Source organism: Phocoena phocoena, chromosome 1 (genome assembly GCF_963924675.1).
Source record: "Phocoena phocoena chromosome 1, mPhoPho1.1, whole genome shotgun sequence".
NCBI classification, from domain to species: domain Eukaryota; kingdom Metazoa; phylum Chordata; class Mammalia; order Artiodactyla; family Phocoenidae; genus Phocoena; species Phocoena phocoena.
Window position 1 is genome coordinate 113142316 of NC_089219.1, and position 22483 is coordinate 113164798.

Consider the following 22483-nt stretch of genomic DNA (forward strand, 5'->3'; position numbering starts at 1 on the left):
TAATAAGTAACATTTCACTCTTTCCCTCTGCTCTCACCTCAAGCCCCAAATTATGTCCCGTGATACCTTAAAAAGTCAAAAATGATTTTAGGACTATCTATAGTGCAAAAAGCAAGCAGGCGGCCTATCAGTAAACTAAACCTATTATAGAGTCCACAAAATATTGGAGAACAGTCCCCAACTCTCACCTGGAGTTCCGGGACAGAGAGCACAGATTCCTCAGAAGCTGATGACATCTCATCTTCCTCATCCTGGGTAAGGTCGTCAAAGTCCTCTTCTTCCTCTTCCTCTGGCCCATCCTTCTCTCCTCCAGTTTCTGGCCCAGCTGGGGTCCCCACTGACTGACCATCAACACTGCATAAGTCTTCGGGCTTCCCTGAGGGGCTGCTAAGCACCATTTCAGGGTCAGTGGAGGTTGAAGCATTCCTTGGGGACCCCTTGCTCACATCTCCTGAGTTTCCTTCATCAGTAGGCTCTTGAGAAGCTGAAGGGGTTTTAGCTGGTTGACCCCTCTCCTCCTCCTGTTGTAGGACCGTCTGTTTCTTTACCTCTCTAGGCCCGCTTGACTCCTCACTTGAGAAGCCAGTGTCCAATTCCACAGCACGTTCTTCTTTGATTTCATCACAGCTGTCCTGCTCTGGGGATCCACCAGAGATGTCCTCCCCGGGGTCTTTAGGTTCCATCTTAATGATTTCCTCTAAATCCTCAGGGGAAGTGTTTAGAGATTCTTGGAAGCCCTGAGGCAGTGGTTCTGCAGCCTGCCTCCCCTCCTCTGTTTTCACAAGAGTCCAGCCATAGGCATTGCCCTCTGACAACTGTTCCTGGCACACCCTGTCTGCTGGTGGAGGCCCTGGGCTGTGCTCCTCTTTGGGGAAGACAGCAGCACAGAGAGGAGATAGTTCCTGAGGTTCTAATTTGGGTTCTAGGCCTTGAAAGGCATTTTTCCCCTCAGCCAAAGGACAACCTATGTCCACACTCACTTGGGCTTTATCTTCTGGGGCAGATGGTACAGAAAGATTCACAGAATTGCCAGAAACAATTAAGGGTGGGATGGAGGAGGCCACAAGGGGCTGGTTCAACGGACAGGGGAAGGAAGTAGGGTTAACCAAGAGGGTGGTGATGGGAATGGTCTGAGGACTCTGCGCCACAGTTGCACTGACAGGCTGGATCATGTTGCAGCCACTGCCAAGGCTCACAACCTTCACGGTGGTGGCAGGAACAGTAAAGATAACAGGCGCAGGGTGGATGAGGGGGGCAGGCTTCAGACAGAGAGAGGCCTTGGCCCCCTTTCTCTTTGAGGCTCTCCGTTTCACACATGGCTTTCGAAACTTAGAAGGAGAAAGTGAGGGCAGCATTACCTTGGGCACAGGGGCAGAGGAGAGCAGGGTCTGGGGCTCAGGCTGAGGGAAGCTGGTCCTGGCCTCGGGGGGCGTAGTAGGCAGCGCTGCTGGAGACTCAAAACTATCACCCCCAGGGACCCCCAGTGGAGGGCCACCTGGCACTGTCTGTAAGACAGTGGCCGGCTGGATCACGTGAGGAATCGGGACCACCATTTTGCTCGGAGGGGCTTCTGACTGAGTTGACCTAGCTGCTGTTTTCCCAGAGCTGGAGCTAGGCTGGAGAGAGGGGCTGGGTCTGATGAGGAGGGGCTTCAGGACGGATGACCGCTTCTGTCTCCAGGCCTTCCTAGAAAAACGGTTGGCAACTGGCTTCAGCTTCAGGACTACACCCTTAGGCAGTAGCAATGGGTACCGAGTTTCGCTCCCCAGTTCCGAGCTGCCTTTTCCTAGGCCTGGGTCTGAGTTGATCTCAGTGGTTCCGGTCACATTTCCTACCTCTCTGGCATCATCAGCTATGCGCTGCAGTTCCTCTTGGATGGACGGAAGACTGGCCTATTGGGAACAAGAACACTCGGATCTAGCACATGCCAGAATTTGGTAAAAATAATTGGGCTTTCTAGCCCAGAGACAAACCCACGTACATATGGTCACCTTATCTTTGACAAAGGAGGCAAGAATATACAATGGAGAAAAGACAGCCTCTTCAATACGTGGTGCTGGGAAAACTGGACATGTAAAAGAATGAAATTAGAACACTCCCTAACACCATACACAAAAATAAACTCAAGATGGATCAAAGACCTAAATGTAAGGCCAGACACTATAAAACTCTTAGAGGAAAACATAGGAAGAACACTCTATGACATAAATCACAGCAAGATCCTTTTTGACCCACCTCCTAGAGAAATGGAAATAAAAACAAAAATAGACAAACGGGACCTAATGAAACGTAAAAGCTTTTGCACAGCAAAGGAAACCATAAACAAAACAAAAAGACAACCCTCAGAATGGGAGAAAATATTCGCAAACGAATCAACTGACAAAGGATTAATCTCCAAAATATACAAGCAGCTCATGCAGCTCAATATCAAAAAAACGAACAACCCAATCCAAAAATGGGCAGAAGACCTAAACAGACATTTCTCCAAAGAAGACATACAGATGGCCAACAAACACATGAAAGGATGCTCAACATCACTAATTATTAGAGAAATGCAAATCAAAACTACAATGAGGTATCACCTCACACCGGTCAGAACAGCCAGCATCAAAAAATCTACAAACAATAAATGCTGGAAAGGGTGTAGAGAAAAGGGAACCCTCCTGCACTACTGGTGGGAATGTAAACTGATACAGCCACTATGGAGAACGGTATGGAGGTTCCTTAAAAAACTAAAAAGAGAACTATGATATGACCCAGCAATCCCATTACTGGGCATATACCCTGAGAAAACCGTAATTCAAAAAGATACATGTACCACAATGTTCACTGCAGCACTATTTACAATAGCCAGGACATGGAAGCAACCTAAATGTCCATCAACAGATGAATGGATAAAGAAGATGTGGCACATATATACACTGGATTATTACTCAGCCATAAAAAGGAACGAAACTGAGTTATCTGTAATGAGGTGGATGGACCTAGAGTCTGTCATACAGAGTAAAGTAAGTCAGAAAGAGAAAAACAAATACCGTATGCTAATGCACATATATGGAATCTAAAAAACGGTGATGATGAACCTAGTGGCAGGGCAGAAATAATGACGCAGACAGAGAGAACAGACTTGAGGACACAGGGCAGGAAGGGGAAGCTGGGACAAAGTGAGAGAGTAGCACTGACATATATACACTACCAAATGTAAAATGGATGGCTAGGGGGAAGCTGCTGCATAGCACAGGGAGATCAGCTCGATGCTTTGTGATGACCTAGAGGGGTGGGAGAGGGAAGGTGGGAGGGAGGCTCAAGAGGGAGGGGATACGGGGATATATGTATACATACAGCTGATTCACTTTGTTGTACAGCAGAAACTAACACACCATTGTAAAGCAATTACACTCCAATAAACATATTAAAAAATAATGATAATTGGGGTTTCTAGATATTAGGTACCTTTCCCGGACAGTCTCGAGACATCTTTTTAAGAAGGATTTTTCTGCATGATATCAGGTATTTCTAAAAAGACTGCATTCCAATTATACACTCTAGAAACTCTCCTCTGAATTTCCTTTAAGAAACTAGCATTTTAACCACTATTTTTAAAAGGTTATAGAATCAGGTGGAGAAGTGGGAGAGGAAGGGTAACTGAAGAAGATTTCTTAAGTCCTAGTTCTACAACTAAAGCATCAGAGGTGTAAAGTAGCCTTTGACATTTCTGCCGGGTTTCAAGTGACCTTCTACTTCTGACATACTTTGAGGAGGAGGGCTGTACCTTTAACCAGAATGGAAGCCGGTGTTCTTCCCTCTCTACAGGTGGCTTCCACTGATGTGGCTGGATCTCTTCACAGCACTTCATTAAGATGGGCAGCTGTCTGGTCTTCTTATAAAACTGAGCGTGAAGAAATTAAGCATGAGTCACATTCCTTCCAGGAGCATTGCCCTTTGTCAGGGTAGGGAGTATGGTGGGCAGCAGTTTGAGACAGACACACACATATCCATATACACGTAGCCATGAACAGCATATGCTGACTGCTTCTGCATTTCAAATTAAGCTAATCTCTGATTAATAAATATTTTATCATTACTCAATATCTTCTGATGTGCTCCATTCTGGTCACCAGGAAGGGAAAAGTTCAGGTCACAGAGAAAAGGAAGCACATGGTCAGTCATCTTATCTAAAATTTGCTCCTGCCCAGCAGCCGCAGTGAGAGTGCCTTATTAATCCTTATCCTGGCCCATGGAAGCTGCCTTTTAAGCAAATAATGGTGCGAAGGACATTAGAAGGGAAGGAAAGAAGAACAGCAAGACTGAGACAGTTCAGTTTTAAGAGTGAATGAAGAGGGGAATTGAACTTACACTGACAATAAGCGCCAGGTACTGTGCTACAAGCTGAGCATACAAATAAGGAAGTAATCCCTGCTCTCAAGGAGCTTATAGACCAGTGGGAGAGACAGTCAAGTAGAAACCAATAGTGACATTCTGTGTAAGAAAGTATAAAGATGTGCACAAAAAATGACACACAACTCAAACATGAAAATGAAAGATCTTTCTGGAGCAGGTGCAACTACAGAAAAATCTTAAAGAAACAGAGTTTGCTAAATGAAGCAGGGGAGGGCAGAATATAATTCATTTTCAAAATCATGAATGTGTTTAAGGAACCACAAAGAGATCGGTCTGGCTACAACTAAAGGAATGCAAAGAGACTTCAGAAGACAAGTCAGAGGTAGGCAGGAGAGGCCTTCTGTGCCACGCCAAGCAGTCTCAACTCTACGCTGAAGGATAAGACAGAGGTGGCTATGGCAGCAATCTGAAGAATGGAATAAATGGAGCCAGAATTAGAGACACCAGTTATAAAACTACTGCATTAATGCAGGTGTAACTTAATTCAGGTGCCTGAACCAAGGCAGTAGGCAACAGAGTAAGAAATGGAGTAAGAAAACTGAGGACTTGGTGACAGACAGACAGACAGACGGGAGTGATCAAGCAGAAGGAGTCGAGTATAACTCCTAGGTTTATGGACTGAGAAAATGGCCAGACAGTAATGTCATACACAAAGAACATACCCAAGCAGGGGTAAGTTGGACGGAGGGGAGTTAGCTGGTGGTGGTGGTGCCAGTGGCAACAACTGGAGGGTGCAGAGGGAGACACAGTTCAGTCTGAGGCATCAGTGAGGCATCTTAGCTAAGAATTCCTTTAAACAGGTGACTTCATTGAGCCGGAGCTCAGGAGAGAAACCCGGACCAAAGACACAGATTTGAAAATTATGAAGAGACAGACAACACCAAAAATCATCAATCTGGATGAGACCACACACTGCAAATTTACTGTGGAACACTGACATTTAAGGGTAGAGCAGAGGAAGAAGAGTTCACGAAAGAGCAGCCTGAGGTAAAAGTCCTAGTATCACAGGAGATAAGAGTATAGGAGTCTGAAGAAGGAATGTGTGAACTCCATTATCAAAGTATCAATGTAACTGCAAAGTTAAACAGGATAAGAGCAGAAAAGTATCCACTGGATAGCCAATCGGGAAATAATTCAAGATCTTTGTGGAGATAACATCCACACTCTCATAGGTTAAAGAGTTAAAGGGGGGGGGGGGCGGGGGCGGGGGCGGGGAGGACTTCCTTGGTGGCGCAGTGGTTGAGAATCCACCTGCCAATGCAGGGGACACGGGTTCGAGCCCTGGTCCAGTAAGATCCCACATGCCACAGATCAACTAAGCCCATGTGCCACAACTACTGAGCCTGAGCTCTGGAGCCCGTGAGCCACAACTACTGAGCCTGCGTGCCGAGAGCCCCTGCTCCACAACAAAGACAAGCCACCACAATGAGAAGCATGCACACCACAAGGAAGAGAAGCACGCGCACCGCAAGAAAGAGTAGCCCCCGCTCGCCACAACGAACACCCAATGCAGCCATAAATAAATAAATAAATAAATAAACTTATTAAAAAACAAGAAGAGTTAAGGGGTAACTTACTGGTAAGACAGGCAGATTAAACACATCTATTTGGGTTTGTTCCCTCTTGAATCCCCATGAAAACAACAGAAAGGAAATTTTTAAAGGTAAAAGTCTAAAAGGAGAGACAGAATGAGAGAAAAAGTAAAAGCAACAAAATTCTCGGGACTTCCCTGGTGGCGCAGTGGTTAGAAATCCGACTACCAGGCTTCCCTGGTGGCACAGTGATTAAGAATCCGCCTGCCAGTGCAGGGGACAGGGGTTCGAGCTCTGGTCCAGGAAGATCCCACATGCCGCAGAATAACTAAGCCTGTGCACAACTACTGAGCCTGTGCTCTAGAGCCCGCGAGCCACAACTACTGAGCCCACACGCCTAGAGCCCGTGCTCCGCAACAAGAGAAGCCACCGCAATGAGAAGCCTGCGCACCACAACAAAGACCCAACTCAGCCAAAAATAAATAAATAAAATAAATAAATTTTAAAAAGAAAAGAAAGAAAGAAATCTGACCAGCAATGCAGGGGACACGGGTTCAAGCCCTGGTCCAGGACCAGGTTCTTTCTTTTCTAAAAAGAAAAGAAAGAAAGAAATCTGACCTGGTCCTGACCTGGTCCAGGACCAGGTTCTTTCTTTTCTAAAAAGAAAAGAAAGAAAGAAATCTGACCAGCAATGCAGGGGACACAGGTTCAAGCCCTGGTCTTAGTTGCAGAGCAACTAAGCCTGTGCGCCACAACTACTGAGCCTGCATGCCACAACTACTGAAGCCCACGCGCCTAGAGCCCATGCTCCTTAACAAGAGAAGCCACCGCAATGAGAAGCCTGTGCACCACAACAAAGAGCAGACCCCGCTCACTGCAACTAGAGAAAGCCCGTGTGCAGCAATGAAGACTCAGTGCCGCCAAAAATAAATAAATGTATTTAAAAAAAATTTTTTTTTCAAAGCTAAAAAGCAGATGGAGGCGTGGTAAGTCACATAGAAGAATGAAGAAAACCAAATCCCATGTGGAGAAAAGTTATGGGTCAACTAAATTTATGCCAAAGACTGGCAAAAGGATAAGACACCAGATACCTCCAGAAGTGGAGGAATTAAAAACAGGTCGAGATGAGGACAGGTTTTAAATCTTCTGAAGAGGCGGTTAGACCCCGAATCCCCTCTCTTGTTTGATGTAGCCCAGTGACAGCTTCTCCCCCTACCCTGGCAGAATTAAGCCAGGGTTGTGGAAAGGATGCTCTCTGAACTGAGGCTGTCAGGCATATGTGAGGGCAGGAGTACTATGCTGATCGAGTATAGAAGAGAAAACTCCAGCCTCCTTCCTCTCTTGCTTTCCCACATTCCCTCTGCCATTTGCTATTAAAGAATATTCAATGAACAACAATAAAAATAGCTATTAGACATCTTAAATATGATAGAAAAAATAACTCGGCAGAACAGTTAGAAGAAAAAGCTGAAGTAATATCTCAGAAAGTATAACAAAAAGACACAGTGATGGGAAAAAAGAAGAAAGACAAGATGAGAAGATGAGCCTGAGAGGACTAGCATCTGACCACTGAGCACCACAGGAGAGAACAGACCAAAAGAAGGGAAGGAAACCATCAATATGTACATTTCAAGTACATTTCCCAATACTGGAACCTATGAGTTTCCAAAGTAAAGTTTATCAAGTACCTTGCATAATTAATGAAACTAGACACATACTGAGGCATATTATCAAGAAATTTCAAAACACTGGAGAAAAAGGAAAAATCCTACATACTGCCGGAGGGAGAGGAAAAACAAGTGTTACATAAAGGGTCAAGAGTCAAAAGGGCATCAAATTTCTAAAGAGCCAGCACTAGAAACTAGAAGAAAATGGAGGCCTTAAAATGTTCTGATAAAAGTGATTTTCAACCTAGAATATGTTAGACCCACTGAAGTGGGAGAATAGAGACATATTTCAAACTTTTGGTGTTGAATAATTATAGATTCATAGACAGGTCTCATGTACACTTGTTACATAGTAACAATAGTTACATATACAAACCAGGTATATAGTACAATAGCAAAACTAGGAAATTACATTGGTCATGTCATGTCATGACAGACAATGAATACAAGTAGTTTAAACCTAAAAATTTGTTTCTCGAGCACTCTTCCTCAGAATACTACTAGGACGTGCTACACTAAAACAAGGCAAAAATGATGTGGGGTTCAGAAATAAAAGGATCCAAAGCAAGTAAGAAGTGAAATGAATTCCCAGGATGATGGTGAAGAAAAAGCCAGAGAAGACGTTAGTGCAGCAAGCCAAGAGAGCAACATGGGGAGCGTGGAACAGCATCAGAGCGCTCTGGGAAGGACTTCTTCAGGGAGATGAAAATGATAGCAGGACGCCTAAAATATTTGAACACATTGAAAAGAGATTTATAAAACTGAAGAAGACTTTAGTGTTGAACTGGTAATACATACATAATAAAACCAAGTCCCACTCATCCTCAAAAAATGCAATTATTAACACCAAGAGAAACAAAATGTCCAGCAGGAAAAGCAAAGTAATCATGATACACTACATAGCTCAGCTGTGAGAAGCTTTTAGTCGTGCTTATAACGTAAACTCTAAAAACAATCTAAGTGGGCTTCCCTGGTGGCGCAGTGGTTAAGAATCTGCCTGCCAATGCAGGGGACACGGGTTCGAGCTCTGGTCCGGGAAGATCCCAGATGCCACGGAGCAACTAAGCCCGTGCACCAAAACCACTGAGCCTGCGCTCTACAGCCTACGCTCTGCAACAAGAGAAGCCTCCGCGATGAGAAGCCACGCACCGCAATGAAGAGTAGCCCCTGCGCACTGCAACTAGAGACAGCCCGCGCACCGTGACGAAGACCCAACACAGCCAAAAATAAATACATTTATAAAAAAAATTAAAAAATAAAAACAATCTAAGCAAAACTGTGATATAATTATAGTGAGTGGTGAGACTATAGGAGTGTGGAGAGAACTAAGTCTTCATCTTCCATGGTTTCAGTTTAACAGAGAAGGCCTAAATCCAAAAAATCAAGTGGAGACTTCCTGGTGGTCCAGTGGTTAAGAATCTGCCTTCCAACACAGGGATGTGGGTGCGATCCCTGGTCGGGGAACTAAGATCCCACATGTCACAGGGCAACTAAGGCCGCGCACTCTAGAGCCTGTGAGCCACAACTAGAGAGCCTGCACGCTGCAACTACTGAGCCTGTGTGCCACAACTACTGAGCCGTGCACTCTGAAGCCCACACGCCACAACTAGAGAGAAGCCCACGTGCTGCAATGAAAGATCCCACATGCCACAAATGAAGATCCCACATGCTACAACTAAGACCCAATGCAGCCAAATAAAGAAAGAAATATTAAAAAAAAAAAAATCAAGTGGCAGCAATTATAAGCATGTTACCTAGATATGGAGGTAAATGTACCATCACCCACAAAAACCTTGCTTAGCAGGAAATAGGGAGAAAAATTATTGTCTTTCATGACAAGTCTCATAGAACTATTTGACTCTTTCAAGTACACTTTATAACTTTGATATAAATATCTAAATATAAAGAGTTAAGGAGAAGGATATAAGTGGACTGTGGCCTACCCTTTGAAGAAGGTTAGCGTGGAAAAAAACAAAGAGAAAATGAATAGCTAGAGGAAAACAGATTCGAGATGTATTTTAAAATTTGAACAATTTTATATGTAGGAGAAATATCTATAACAGAGGAAGAAGATGACACTCCAGAGGAAAATAATGAATCACTGTTCCTGGAAAGGAAAGAGGGCAATTAACCTAGTGTGCAGGTGGGAGGAACTAGCCTTAAATAAAAGGCTATTCATTGAGACTAAGCAAAAGAAAAGGAATGGCTGCACTCAGGCGAGGTCTCCAGTAGAGCATGCAGGGAGCACTTACTTTAATGATGTTGTCAGGAGCTCTGTTCATGTTGAGGTTCTTGATTCTCACTGTCAGCTGGTGGGCAGTCTTGCAAGTGAGAAGGTACTTGCTGATTAGAGGCTTAGGAAACTCGGTCCCTTCAAAGTGCTTCAGTCCTAAAGCTAACAAACTGAGAAAGGGGCAGTGACACTCAATCTCACCTGACAGTCCATCCCGCTGAAAAGCCTCCCAGATGAACTCCACATTCTATAACCCACTTTTTCTACGTCTAATTCTCGTACAAGTTAATGGCAATTCAACAGAAAATTTCAGATATTTACTGAGTGCTAAGAAGTACTATGTGAATAAGACTCAATGAGGAGTTCCCAATCAAGTGAGAAGAGGAAAAACCAGGCATAAATCACTAATAAATGTCAGATCATGACGCACTTTATACTAATAACACAAATGAAATTTGAAGGAAGAAGAATGGCTCTAACAAAACTAATATAAAATGAATATTGGGCACCATGTTAGACATATTAAACAGCACCAACACTACCTCCCAACATAACATATTCAGTTACAGTTACCTATGTACATATTTGCTGATGGCAGTGGGGAAATACAAATCAAGAGCCATAAAAGTGTTCATAACCTTTATCGAATAATCTCACTCTTGAGAATTTACCCAAAGAGATAAGCTGGAAAGATTTTCAAAAGCTCTATGCGCAAAGATCCTTGGTGAAGCCTCACTCAGAACAGCTAAACAAGGGGCAGGGGGGGCAGGGGCGGGGGCAGGAGTGGCAAATAAAAGGACTATCATAGGGCCATTAATATTGCCTTAAAAGACAATATACAGAAACAAAAATAAGACAATGTTACAGCATGGAATCTGATAGAAAAAACAATTTCAAGAAGACGCTAAGTTAAAAATAGCAAAACAAAATTACACTTATATTGCCAATAATTATATAAGAAATGCAAAAAGAAAAATCACCGTCTTGGGGTGGTTAGGATAATGGATAAAAAAATTGTTTTCCTTTGAAAATTTTCCTCTAACAGTATTACAAGGCAAGTTTTTACAATAAATGAAAGACAAAAAACAACTTAAAATGTTTCAAAAATGTGTATGTCATTCCCTAAAAAAAGCAGTATTTGGCACTGCTGGAACAAGCACATACTACAGAACTGTGCCCGTCTACACTGCTTTTCTTTTTGTCTTTTGTGTCCATTCTTTACCATACAGGTCTTCTCCTTGGGATATTTTGTGCTCTTGTTCACCTCACAGTAAACCCTTACTTGTCCTCCGCCTTGGTGAAGAAAATCTTATCCTGGGGATTCTTTGCCTTCAGAGAACACACTGGAAGTAGCTCTGGATACATGAAAACCTTGCTTGTGGCTAGGATCCAAGCCACTTGCTTTGGCAAACAGGGAAATTCATAGGCTGTAAGAAAAAGATTCCTGATAAATGAAATTCTAGAACAAAAGACGGCTTCACAAAAGCTTCTGAATGCATTTTTCCATTTAGATAGAGCCACCCCTACCTAACGTGATGCCCTTCCACCCACATACCCCCCTCCCAAAAGTTTCCACAATCTTTCTCAGCCTAACATATACCTAAAAGGAGTCCCATTCAATGCTATTAAAAGTTGATTCTCTTTTTCTTTCCTGTGTGGAATACTTAACACACTAAGTAACATAAGCACTTATAAAGTACCTAGTAATACCTGGCAGATAGTGTATGCTCAAAAAATTTTTACCTCCTTCCCCCTTTAAATCCTTGAAAGATAAGTGACCTTCAACAATGCTTTCTTTCTTCCAGGATAAGATTCCAACTTCTTTAATCTCCCTCACAAATCTGGCATTCCAAATTTTATTTTATTTGATTCTTACTTAACTTTCATTAAGTTCTCCCAGATTCCTCCTGAGGTTGGGAACAAAAAAACCATAAAGAGAATGAGACAATTCAGTCTCATTCATTTCTGTCTTGCTGTCTAAGCCTCTCAATTCCAGGCACTTCTGCCTTTCCAGAGATAAGCACCACTATACAGCCATATTTCTCCTTCCATAAATGTTATTTTTATATCCCCAGAAGAAAAACACAGGACACTATATGTATAAGTTATAACTGTAGTCTGGTGTTGAATTAAGTTTTCATTACCAACATATAACTAATAAAGTAGTTTGAGATCAGTGTCTATGACATAATACACTTAAATTCAACTATATTCAATTTAACTATAAGAGTCAGGGATTTAAAATCAAATCCAAAGACAAACCCAAATCCACAGCAAAACACAACTAATTTGCTAAACTAGGAACAAATCAGAAGCAAATATTTAGTTTAAGGGAACAGCAAATATTTTCTCAAAAAATACTAAACCAATGCAAAGTAGAAACCAAACCTGCAAATTTCTTTAAAATATTGAACAGGGTAAATGTACAACATCTCTAATTTGTTCCTAACTCCCATATCAATGTTTCACTCAAAATGGAGATATCACTATAATCATTATGGGAAATAAAATGATCTTAATGAAGAAGTGAGTAGAAACCTAAACACAATCCGACTTTACCACTTGACTTCCAACTTTATCAGATACCAGTTTGTCTTGGCCTGACTCCTAATACTTACCCTCATATCTACTTAAGTCCAATTATTAGCAGGAGTCCCATATCTCTACCCGCAACAACCCTGCCCTGTCCACTGCCTCCATCCCTTACTTAAGCCCAAGTATTATCACCTAATTCTAGAACTTAGATAATGAGCACAAAGGGAGGATAAAAGAGAGAAGGAAGAAATTACAAACACCCTGTCTCCTCCACCCCTAGGAAATTATCCCTAGGAAATTATCTATGGGATAAGACTCCCACCTCTCATTGCAAGTAAAAACTTAAAGCGGGCACATCTGTCCCCTACCAGTCTTCTTGACAGTTTTACGAGGACTCCAGTCAACGCTGACATGTGTGTTGAAGTCTTCAATGAGCTGCACAGCTCCCATCAGGTTACAGGGTTGGAACAAGGTCTGAAACTTGGGGTTGAACTGATGATGAAGGGCGATGGAGCTTTGAGCAAAGGTTCCCAGCTCTTTCTGGGAAAACAGGACACAAAGGAGATCTAAGTTCCAGAAAATTAGTACCAGTAGCCCTTAGCCTCTGAGTGAAAAACTGTCCTTCCTACAATAGTATAAAAACAGGTAAAAATCATCATAAAGTCTTCCATAATTAACATTTTGCCATTAAGACTGTTCTTCTGCCGAGTCCTCAGATATTTGGGTATTTGTCATACACTGATTTGCTCTTGTTTTATTCTCAGTCTGAGTGTTCCTCAGCCTTTTGGATGTATGGTCTAGCTCCCCAGCTAGAATTAAAATTCTCAAGAGTGAGAGCCACTACTTAATAAAATAAAATAAAAATTTTAAATGTCTTCATTGGTTTCTCTGAAGAACAAAGTATTTCTCATGATCCTCTGAACACAATAAGAGGGAAATAACACTCTGCTGACTATCGAAGGAAGCTCAGACTACTAGCCAACTCAAACTCCAAAGAGACTTACCCAAGAGGCAAAGAATATCCTCATGACCTACTCCAAAGTTCAGGAGCAATTTTTATAGGATTTTAACACATTACTGACAGGTGGATTTTTGCAGAAACTAACGCCTGTGGCTATAATACGTCTCTGGTCAAAAATGTGTTAAAATTTGAATTTTTTTCTTTTTGGCCACGCCCTACAGCTTGCAGGATCTTAGTTCCCCGACCAGAAATTGAATCTGGGCCCCGGAAGTGAAAGTGCCGAGTCCTAACCACTGGACCTCCAGGGAAATCCCCAAAATTTGAAATTAAAAGCCCTTCCTCCAAAATACTTCATAATGCCATAAGCAAAATTAATTTTGTACATAAAACACTGATATTGAGCCTAATAAATAATGAATTCAATAAAAAGAAGAGAAGTACCAAAAGCCCAGGATGAGTGGATCTAAAGGTAAGAGAATCCAATAAAAAGGTAAGAGGAATAGTCTTAAGAAACTGAATACTTTTTGTCCTTTAACGGGAACCAGTAACTTATGTTTTATCAGCAAGCACATGAAGCCATACGAACAGCTACCAAAACATGCAAGAGAGAAGAATAAATGTAGCTTATGATGAGTCAATATTTGTGAGAAATGACTTCCAAACTAACTGCATACACAATTCTTTAGAGTTAGGGATATCTGAAACCTTACAAGAAATATCCTGGTGGTACTGGCCTCCGAACTGAGACTGGGGTTGGAGGTGGCGAGAAGGTGAATTTGCGTCAAGAGCTGCACATGCTGGGGAGGGAAAGAAAATAATATAGTGACATGTTATGATGTTGTCATTTCAGGAACCCAGAAGACTTTACCAAGATGTTAGTGACTTTAGCATATATGTTTGGCTTTCTAGAGAGACTATGAGAACAACATAGTATCTTGGTATGAATTTTTTTCTCAAATATGTTCCACTTGAGCAAAATGACAGAACCAGAGGAAGTTTAACCTCAAGCCAGAGGGACTAAGATTAGAAAGAAGAAAAAACTACTCTGGCAATAAGGCTGTTAAATTCAGAAGGGATTACTAAAGATTCTTTGAAATCTATCATTCTGAATACTATCAGGGTCCTTACATGCATTCTTACCTGAGACACCAACATGATGACCTTTCAAGGTCCTAACTGATGCGAAGATCCTGTGGTCCTGTGGTTTCAGTGGTTATCAAGACACCTGTTTCCGACTTTTCCAAAGCTGCTAATTTAATGTTTGGCTTCGAGCCAGGCCATGGGATGGTCCAATATTAACATTACCAAGAAGAGTCTTACCTGCTGCATCTGCTGCTGGAGTCTCCTCCTCTGTGCTGGGTCTAGAATCAGAGTCTGATGAACTTTCTCACTCTGGGGCTTAACCCTCTCTACCTCCTGCTGCTGTTTGGCTGAAGATTTCCTCATCTTCAGCTGTTCAAGTAGCTCCTTCACTGTGCGATGCTGCTCATTTAGCAAGTTGGCCAGTGGTTCCTCAAACCTATCCTCAACAGGGAGATGATTGGATTTGAACATTTCCCTGGGTCCACAACACACCCAGTTCCTTCTAATGGTGGGCTAAGCAAGTCTGAACAACTTCCATCTACTGCTAATCCCCAAATCTCACTTTAGCCGATAGGCAAACTCCTATCCTACCCAAATCTTCTCCCAAAGTTGTTAGCGTAGATTCAAATAAGATGGTTCTGAATTGCCCCCCACCCATTCTTCTACATCAGTCTTCTAAGTAATATCATAATGAAGGGGAAATTAAACAAAAATCTAAGAGTAGGGAAGTGTCTGGATAACAAAGCAGTCGAGGAGCTAATGGGAACCCATCATTTTTCATCACACTGACAGCCAAATTAATCTCAGACTTGTTTTTAGTGGTGACACAGAATCTTCTCCAAGTTTTCTAACACTACCCTCCTACCCCTACCTCCGGAGAGAGAGAGACTGTGTCTGGGGCTGAAGTAAGAATCCAAATACCTAGCATGCTAGTTCTGAGGTAGAGGCAGAACAAGACACTCAGGTGATTAAGCAAGAGCTGATACTCTGTGCAATCAGGATAAGACCTGCTCAAGTAGCTATGACTAGCAGGTTATCATAATTCAAGAAATCCTCCAGAATTTAGCAATAGTTAAATGATAATAATCTTTGTCCCCAGAGGCTGTTGAAAAAAGTTATGTTTCCTTTTACAGTATTTACTGTGAGTATGGGCTGACACAGGGTGAAAACCTAAAGACACAGGCCTGTCCTCTGCACAATTTTACTGAGAATTGAAATCTCTTGATTATCTGCATTACTAACAGAGGAACAGAAGAACAGAAACATGAAAACTGTAGATAATGCAAAAAGAAAAAGCCTGCACCTGATTTTAATAAGTATTACCTGGATGGGTAGTTGATACGGGGAACACAGGTAACTCACTTTCCCTGTGATATTTTACTTAATCAAAGATTAAGCTAGGTTTGCATTTCTAGCTGAAAGAAAAGCAGCAGCAGCCCATGCAGATCAACTGAATACCGAAAGGTAACTGAATCGGAATAAGGATTTTTAAGTAGTTACATAATGACCAAATTTTAAAAATCCATACACAGAGTTGACTAGTGGAACTGAAATATGTTTACAGATCAAATCCCATGATAGTAAGTTCCCAGGTTCTACTCTGCTACACTAGAATTTTTTTCTATGAAATATGGTGTGAAATAAGTGGGTCAAATACAGACTCGAAGAAATTTTGAAATTTGTTCTCAAAAAAAAAAAAGGTAAATATGTGAGGTGATAGAAGTGTTAATTAACTTGATGGGGGGAATCCTTTTACAAAGCATACGTTTACCAAATCATCAAGCTGTACACTTTCGGTATCTTACAACCTTATTTGTCAATTATACCTCAACGAAGCTGGAAAAAAAAAAGGAACTCCTGAGATTTCTGTTGTGGTTATATTATGGTATTTATTGTAATGGAGTATGACTGATATTTCTGACTTTTACACAATGATTAGTATACCTTGTCTTTTTCACTAAATTTGCAAGTTCCCTGAAGGCCTAGCTTTCAGGTGGATCCAAAGCTCTCTAGTTAGGTAATGCTGTTAAAACACAGGACTAATTAGAGACTATGTGTCTTTCAGTTTTGCTTTGTTCCATGCATGGCACAAACCATACCCTGACATCCAGCCAGTCACCTAACGATAGTATGCTGCTACTCAGAATGGATAGCAATAAAGTACGGATAAACTATGCAAACTCATCACAAAAACGGGGAAAAGTTTAAAGCCTCTACTCTCTGGGTGGGACAATGGAAGTGCTAATTTAAGTGAAGAGGGCAGTACACACATTTCAGACTCCAGGGCATTACTTCAGGTGCTTTATGGTTTGCTCAGTTAATGCCTTGGTGACTAACAAAGGTTCATTAACATTTACTAGATGTTAACGACAAATAGAAAAACAAAAGGGACATACTGGATATTACAATTTGGGATAGTTTCTGTGGCTGGCCACATAGAGTCCTACACACCTCTCCAGCACCATTCACCTGGAGAAGCTGCTATGGATGCCAGCTACTGCTTTTTCTCCCTTCCCAAACAGGTACAGCTTGGTCTATAGCTGCACTGCCCCATAAGGAGACTTATTCACTTGACACCTAACACCCACAAGGGACTCTGCATCCTAATATCAGGTAGTCAGGGATGGGAAATTGTTAGCTAAAATTTCTCAAAACCTTTTCACACATACACTTTTCCTCCATTCTAAGTCTCAACGTCTTTGGTTGGCCTACCGTAGGGCTTGAGGGGTGTTAAAGTTGGGCCGAGGCTCAGCCACACATTCCTCCTCCTCTGGGCCATCATCTTCCATGTTGGAGAATCCCATCTCATCTTGAAACTGAGGGCAAAGGAAAAGAAGGATTTTCCTGGGGAATGGGCATGCAAAAGTCACTCTAGCAGTGAGAAGGGAAAGCAAAGACTAGTTTACAGGACTTTAATAACGCTGGCGCACAGAAAGAGCTTGCATTAACAACCTTTCTCACTTCTGGGCTCGCACAATCCTGCACATGGGGTAGCTATTATGCCAGGAAAAGAGTTTCTCAATCAGCCAACTTGTAATGGTAAACACAGAGCATGGATAACTTGAAATGATCAGAATATCTTTAAAGAGATAAATTTATGAGAAAGGTAACTATTTGGGCTCAGAATAATCTAAAATTAGTTTGCAATCTTTAAGGATGCAACATGTGATAGTCAAGAGTCCACCCAAAAGCCTGCAAGGAAAACTTTATTAAGAATAACCTACATATGGATAATCAAAGTTTATTACTTAGCAAAAATCTCCTGTCTATATTCTCTCCTGGGTGGACTGAAAGGGGAATGGGCTTGGTTCACACCACCCTTCTGGAGAGAGAGGCCCTGGGACCAAAGGACAGAGCTTGCTGGAGAATCCACTTTTACTATTCTGAGTTCTCATTCGAAGATCATTACTCACAGTTTCAAACAGCTCTTCCATCAGTTCATTCACTTCCTTTTCTGCAAAAAAGCCAAACGGTATGCTGTTGGCACTTGTTTGCTTCATTTTGACACGGGGAATTCCAAGAAAATTCACTGAAAGTTGTTTTCAGCAAGGCTTTTAACAAAATCCTCATATCTAGCCATCATTGACTCATTCATTTAAAAACATTTATTGAACACCAACTATATGCCTTAATCCCTGGTTCTAGATGCTTAGATACATGACAGGACTTTACTCTCATGAAGCTTAAATTCTAATGGGAAAACACACAAAAACGTAAGCTAGATGATTTTATAATGAGATAAATTCATAGTTTGTTGGCCCATCCTACTGAATGGAGTCAAGACAGAAGTCTCCAGCAGTGTGTCATAGGACCCTATCTTGGGACCTGAACTATTCAGCAATCCCGTCAACAACCTAAAACACCCAGAAAACACACTTACCAGACCTGTAAACGATATAAAGCTGAAAGGGACTGCCAGACCAACTGATGACAGATTCAAAATTCTAGGTTTTCTCAAATTAACTGGATGAAACATAATGGGGATAAATTTAAAGTCTTACATTTAGGATTTTCAAAAATCAGTTTCTTAAGTGCACAAAAAGGTAACATGGCTCAGAAACAATTAATCTGAAAAAGATCTCAATGTTTTGGTTGACCTTAAGTTCAATATGACACAGTAGCTCCAAAACAGTGCTCACAACCAAGAAGGCAAGCATATCACTGAATCAGAGCAGTCTCAGGCTCTATCTAGAGGACTGTGATCATTTCTGTAAAAGCCCTTCTTAAGAGGGCATTGAAAAGCTAAAATCCAAATGTTAGTGAGGATGTGGAGCAACCAGAACTGTAAAAAGAATGTAAAGTGGAAAGCTGCTTTGGAAAAAGGTTTGGCAATTTCTCAGAAAACTAAGTATACAGCTACCTTATGACCACTCATTCTTCCCCTAAATAGCTGACCCAAGGGAAATGAAACATTTGTCCACAAAACCTTGCACAAGAAAGTTCAGAGCTATCTTTATTTAAGATAGCCAGAAATTAGAAAGAACCCAGGTGTGCATCAATACCTGCGGATGGATGAAAAATAAACAAATTGGTATATTTATACACTGGAATCCTACTCAGCAATAAAAGGGAAGAAATTAATGATACAAGCAATGTGCATGAATCTCAAAAACATTATGCTAAGTGAAAGAAGCTGTATGCAACAGAACACATACTATATGATTCCATTCACATGAAGTTTTAAAAGAGGCAAATCTAATCTGTGATACAAGAAAAGGGAACAGTGGTCGCACCTGGGAGGACGGTGTGGGGACTGACTTGGAAGGGGCAAGTGGGTACTTTCTGGGGTGACAAATCTCTATCTTGTTAGGGGTTTGAGTTATACAAGAGGAGGCACATCGAACCTCACTGAATGGTACACTTAAGATTTCTGTACTACAATGTGTATAAGTTTACCTAAAAAGAAAAACTGTAAACAAATACTGAGTTCTAATTCATGATATGCATGCTGAAATGTTTAGATATCTACAACTCACTATGAAATGCTTTAAAAAAAAATGGATTCATAGATGGATAGGTGCATGTCCAAGCAAATATATGAAAAGTTAACTATAGAAGATAGGTAGTGGGTATACAGGTGTCCACTCTACAATTCTTTCAACTTTTCTATATGTTCAAAAAGTTTCATAATAAAATGTCATGGGGGAGAATTTTCTTAAAAATAAAGGCTAGAATCCAGAGGAGGGTAATTTGGGGGTTGAAATGTGGAAAGCCTGGCATTTAGAGAACTGAAAAAACTCGGTATGTTTAGCATAATAAAGAAAAAATGTAGAAAAAGAAACATACTATGCACACTTAGGAGTAAATTACATTTTATGGCAACAAAGGACAAACAGAGAAATATAAAAGATAGACTGAGGTTCAATAAGGAAAATGCTGGGGCTTCCCTGGTGGCACAGTGGTTAAGAATCCGTCTACCAATGCAGGGGACACAGGATTGAGCCCTCTCCCGGGAAGATACCACGTGCCGGGGAGCAACTAAGCCCATGCGCCACAACTACTGAGCCTGTGCTCTAGAGCTCGCGTGCCACAGCTACTGAGCCCACGTGCCATAACCACTGAAGCCCGTGTGCCTAGAGCCCATGCTCCGCAAAAAGAGAAGCCACTGCAATGAGAAGCCCGCGCACCACAACGAAGAGTAGCCCCCACTCACCGCAACCAGAGAAGAGCCTTCGCGCAGCAACAAAGACCCAACGCAGCCAAAAAATAAAAATAAATTTTAAAAAAAATTAATAAGGAAAATGTTAATTGAAGAGGTGTTCAAGAGTAGGACACACTATCTGCAGAGCTGATGAACTCCCTGTCACTGGAGGTATTCAAACAGACTGAAAGGCCACGTGAGAGAAGCTGTTAACAAACGCTTAAGTGGGAGGAAAATATATGTGACCACAGGAGGCTTTCCAAACTCTGTGATTCTAAGCTTTTTTTTTTTTTTTTTTTTTGCAGTACGTGGGCCTGTCACTGCTGTGGCCTCTCCTGTCGCAGAGCACAGGCTCCGGATGCACAGGCTCAGCGGCCATGGCTCACGGGTCCAGCCACTCCATGGCATGTGGGATCTTCCTGGACCGGGGCACGAACCCGTGTCCCCTGCATCGGCAGGCGGACTCTCAACCACTGCGCCACCAGGGAAGCCCATAAGCTTTTTTTATTTTTAAATTTTTATCATCCATGTAAGAAAAGTCCTCTTAAAGGGATTATAATTAAGCATGATAACTTAAGACGACAAGGGGTAGAAACAAAATTAAAATTCTATCCCAGTTTTTACTTATGACCATAGAACTCTATGACTAGAAAGGAAGACCCATCATTCAGGCAACCCAGAAAAGTTCACTAGTTGATTGGCAAACACTGTCAGCCCCGTGAAAAACACCAGCTCTAAGGCAATAAACAACACAAAAGCCATGAGAAGCTCACAGTTTAGGGAAGGAGACAGATATAAATAAGCAACTATGAGAGAGATGAGTATTAAAAAGGACATATAAAATAGTATGGATTGATATAATCAGGAGGAGTAACCAAGATGGCGGAGTAGAAGGACGTGCTCTCACTCCCTCTTGTGAGAACACCAGAATCACAACTAGCTGCTGGACAATCATCGACAGGAAGACACTGGAACTCACCAAAAAAGATACCTCACATCCAAAGACAAAGGAGAAGCCACAATGAGACTGTAGGAGGGGCGCAATCACAGTAAAATCAAATCCCATAACTGCTGGGTGGGTGACTCACAGACTGGAGAACACTTATACCACAGAAGTCCACCCACTGGAGTGAAGGTTCTGAGCCCCACGTCAGGCTTCCCAACCTGGGGGTCTGGCAACGGGAAGAGGAATTCCTAGAGAATCAGACTTTGAAGCCTAGTGGGAATTGATTGCAGGACTTCGACAGGACTGGGGGAAACAGAGACTCCACTCTTGGAGGGCACACACAAAGTAGTGTGTGCATTGGGATCCAAGGGAAGGAGCAGTGACCCAATAGGAGACTGAACCAGACCTACCTGCTAGTGTTGGAGGGTCTCCTGCAGAGGCGGGGGGTGGGGGGAGGCTGTAACACACCATGGGGGCAAGGACACTGGCAGCAGAAGTTCTGGGAAGTACTCCTTGGCATGAGCCCTCCCAGAGTCGGTCATTAGCCCCACCAAAGAGCCCAGGTAGGCTCCAGTCTTGGGTTGCCTCAGGCCAAACACCCAACAGGGAGGGAATCCAGCCCCACCCATCAACAGTCAAGTGGATTAAAGTTTTACTGAGCTCTGCCCACCAGAGCAACAGTCAGCTCTACCCACCACCAGTCGCTCCCATCAAGCCTCTTAGATAGCCTCATCCACCAGAGGGCAGACAGCAGAAGCAAGAAGAACTACAATCCTGCAGCCTGTGGAACAAAAACAACATTCACAGAAAGACAGACAAGATGAAAAGGCAGAGGGCTATGTACCAGATGAAGGAACAAGATAAAACCAGAAAAATAACTAAATGAAGTGGAGATAGGCAACCTTCCAGAAAAAGAATTCAGAATAATGATAGTGAAGATGATCCAGGACCTCGGAAAAAGAACGGAGGCAAAGATCAAGAAGATGCAAGAAATGTTTAACAAAGACCTAGAAGAATTAAAGAACAAACAAACAGAGATGAACAATACAGTAACTGAAATGAAAAATATACTAGAAGGAATCAAGAGCAGAATAACAGAGGCTGAAGAACGGATAAGTGATCTGAAGACAGAATGGTGGAATTCACTGCTGCGGAACAGAATAAAGAAAAAAGAATGAAAAGAAATGAAGACAGTCTAAGAGACCACTGGGACAACATTAAACGCAACAACATTCGCATTATACGGGTCACAGAAGGAGAACAAAGAGAGAAAGGACCCAAGAAAATATTTTTAGAGATTATAGTGGAAAACTTCCGTAACATGGGAAAGGAGATAGCCACCCAAGTCCAGGAAGTGCAGCAAGTCCCATACAGGATAAATCCAAGGAGAAACACACCGAGACACATAGTAATCAAATTGGCAAAAATTAAAGACAAAAAAAATTATTGAAAGCAGCAAGGGAAAAATGAAAAATAACATACAA

General features: G+C 42.0%; 1 protein-coding gene across 1 annotated transcript in view; it reads right to left on the minus strand.

Annotated features, from left to right (window-relative positions):
* The window catches only part of GON4L (gon-4 like), an 87127-nt gene that overhangs the window by 14340 nt on the left and 50304 nt on the right, over nucleotides 1-22483 (minus strand). The window contains exons 12-20 of the mRNA XM_065875065.1: nucleotides 17826-17866; nucleotides 17125-17228; nucleotides 14650-14848; nucleotides 14040-14126; nucleotides 12737-12908; nucleotides 11116-11260; nucleotides 9853-10003; nucleotides 3773-3889; nucleotides 189-1892 (exon numbers count right to left, since the gene is read on the minus strand). Coding sequence (XP_065731137.1) covers nucleotides 189-1892; nucleotides 3773-3889; nucleotides 9853-10003; nucleotides 11116-11260; nucleotides 12737-12908; nucleotides 14040-14126; nucleotides 14650-14848; nucleotides 17125-17228; nucleotides 17826-17866 — 2720 coding nt within the window. The remainder of the gene's footprint in view (nucleotides 1-188; nucleotides 1893-3772; nucleotides 3890-9852; nucleotides 10004-11115; nucleotides 11261-12736; nucleotides 12909-14039; nucleotides 14127-14649; nucleotides 14849-17124; nucleotides 17229-17825; nucleotides 17867-22483) is intronic.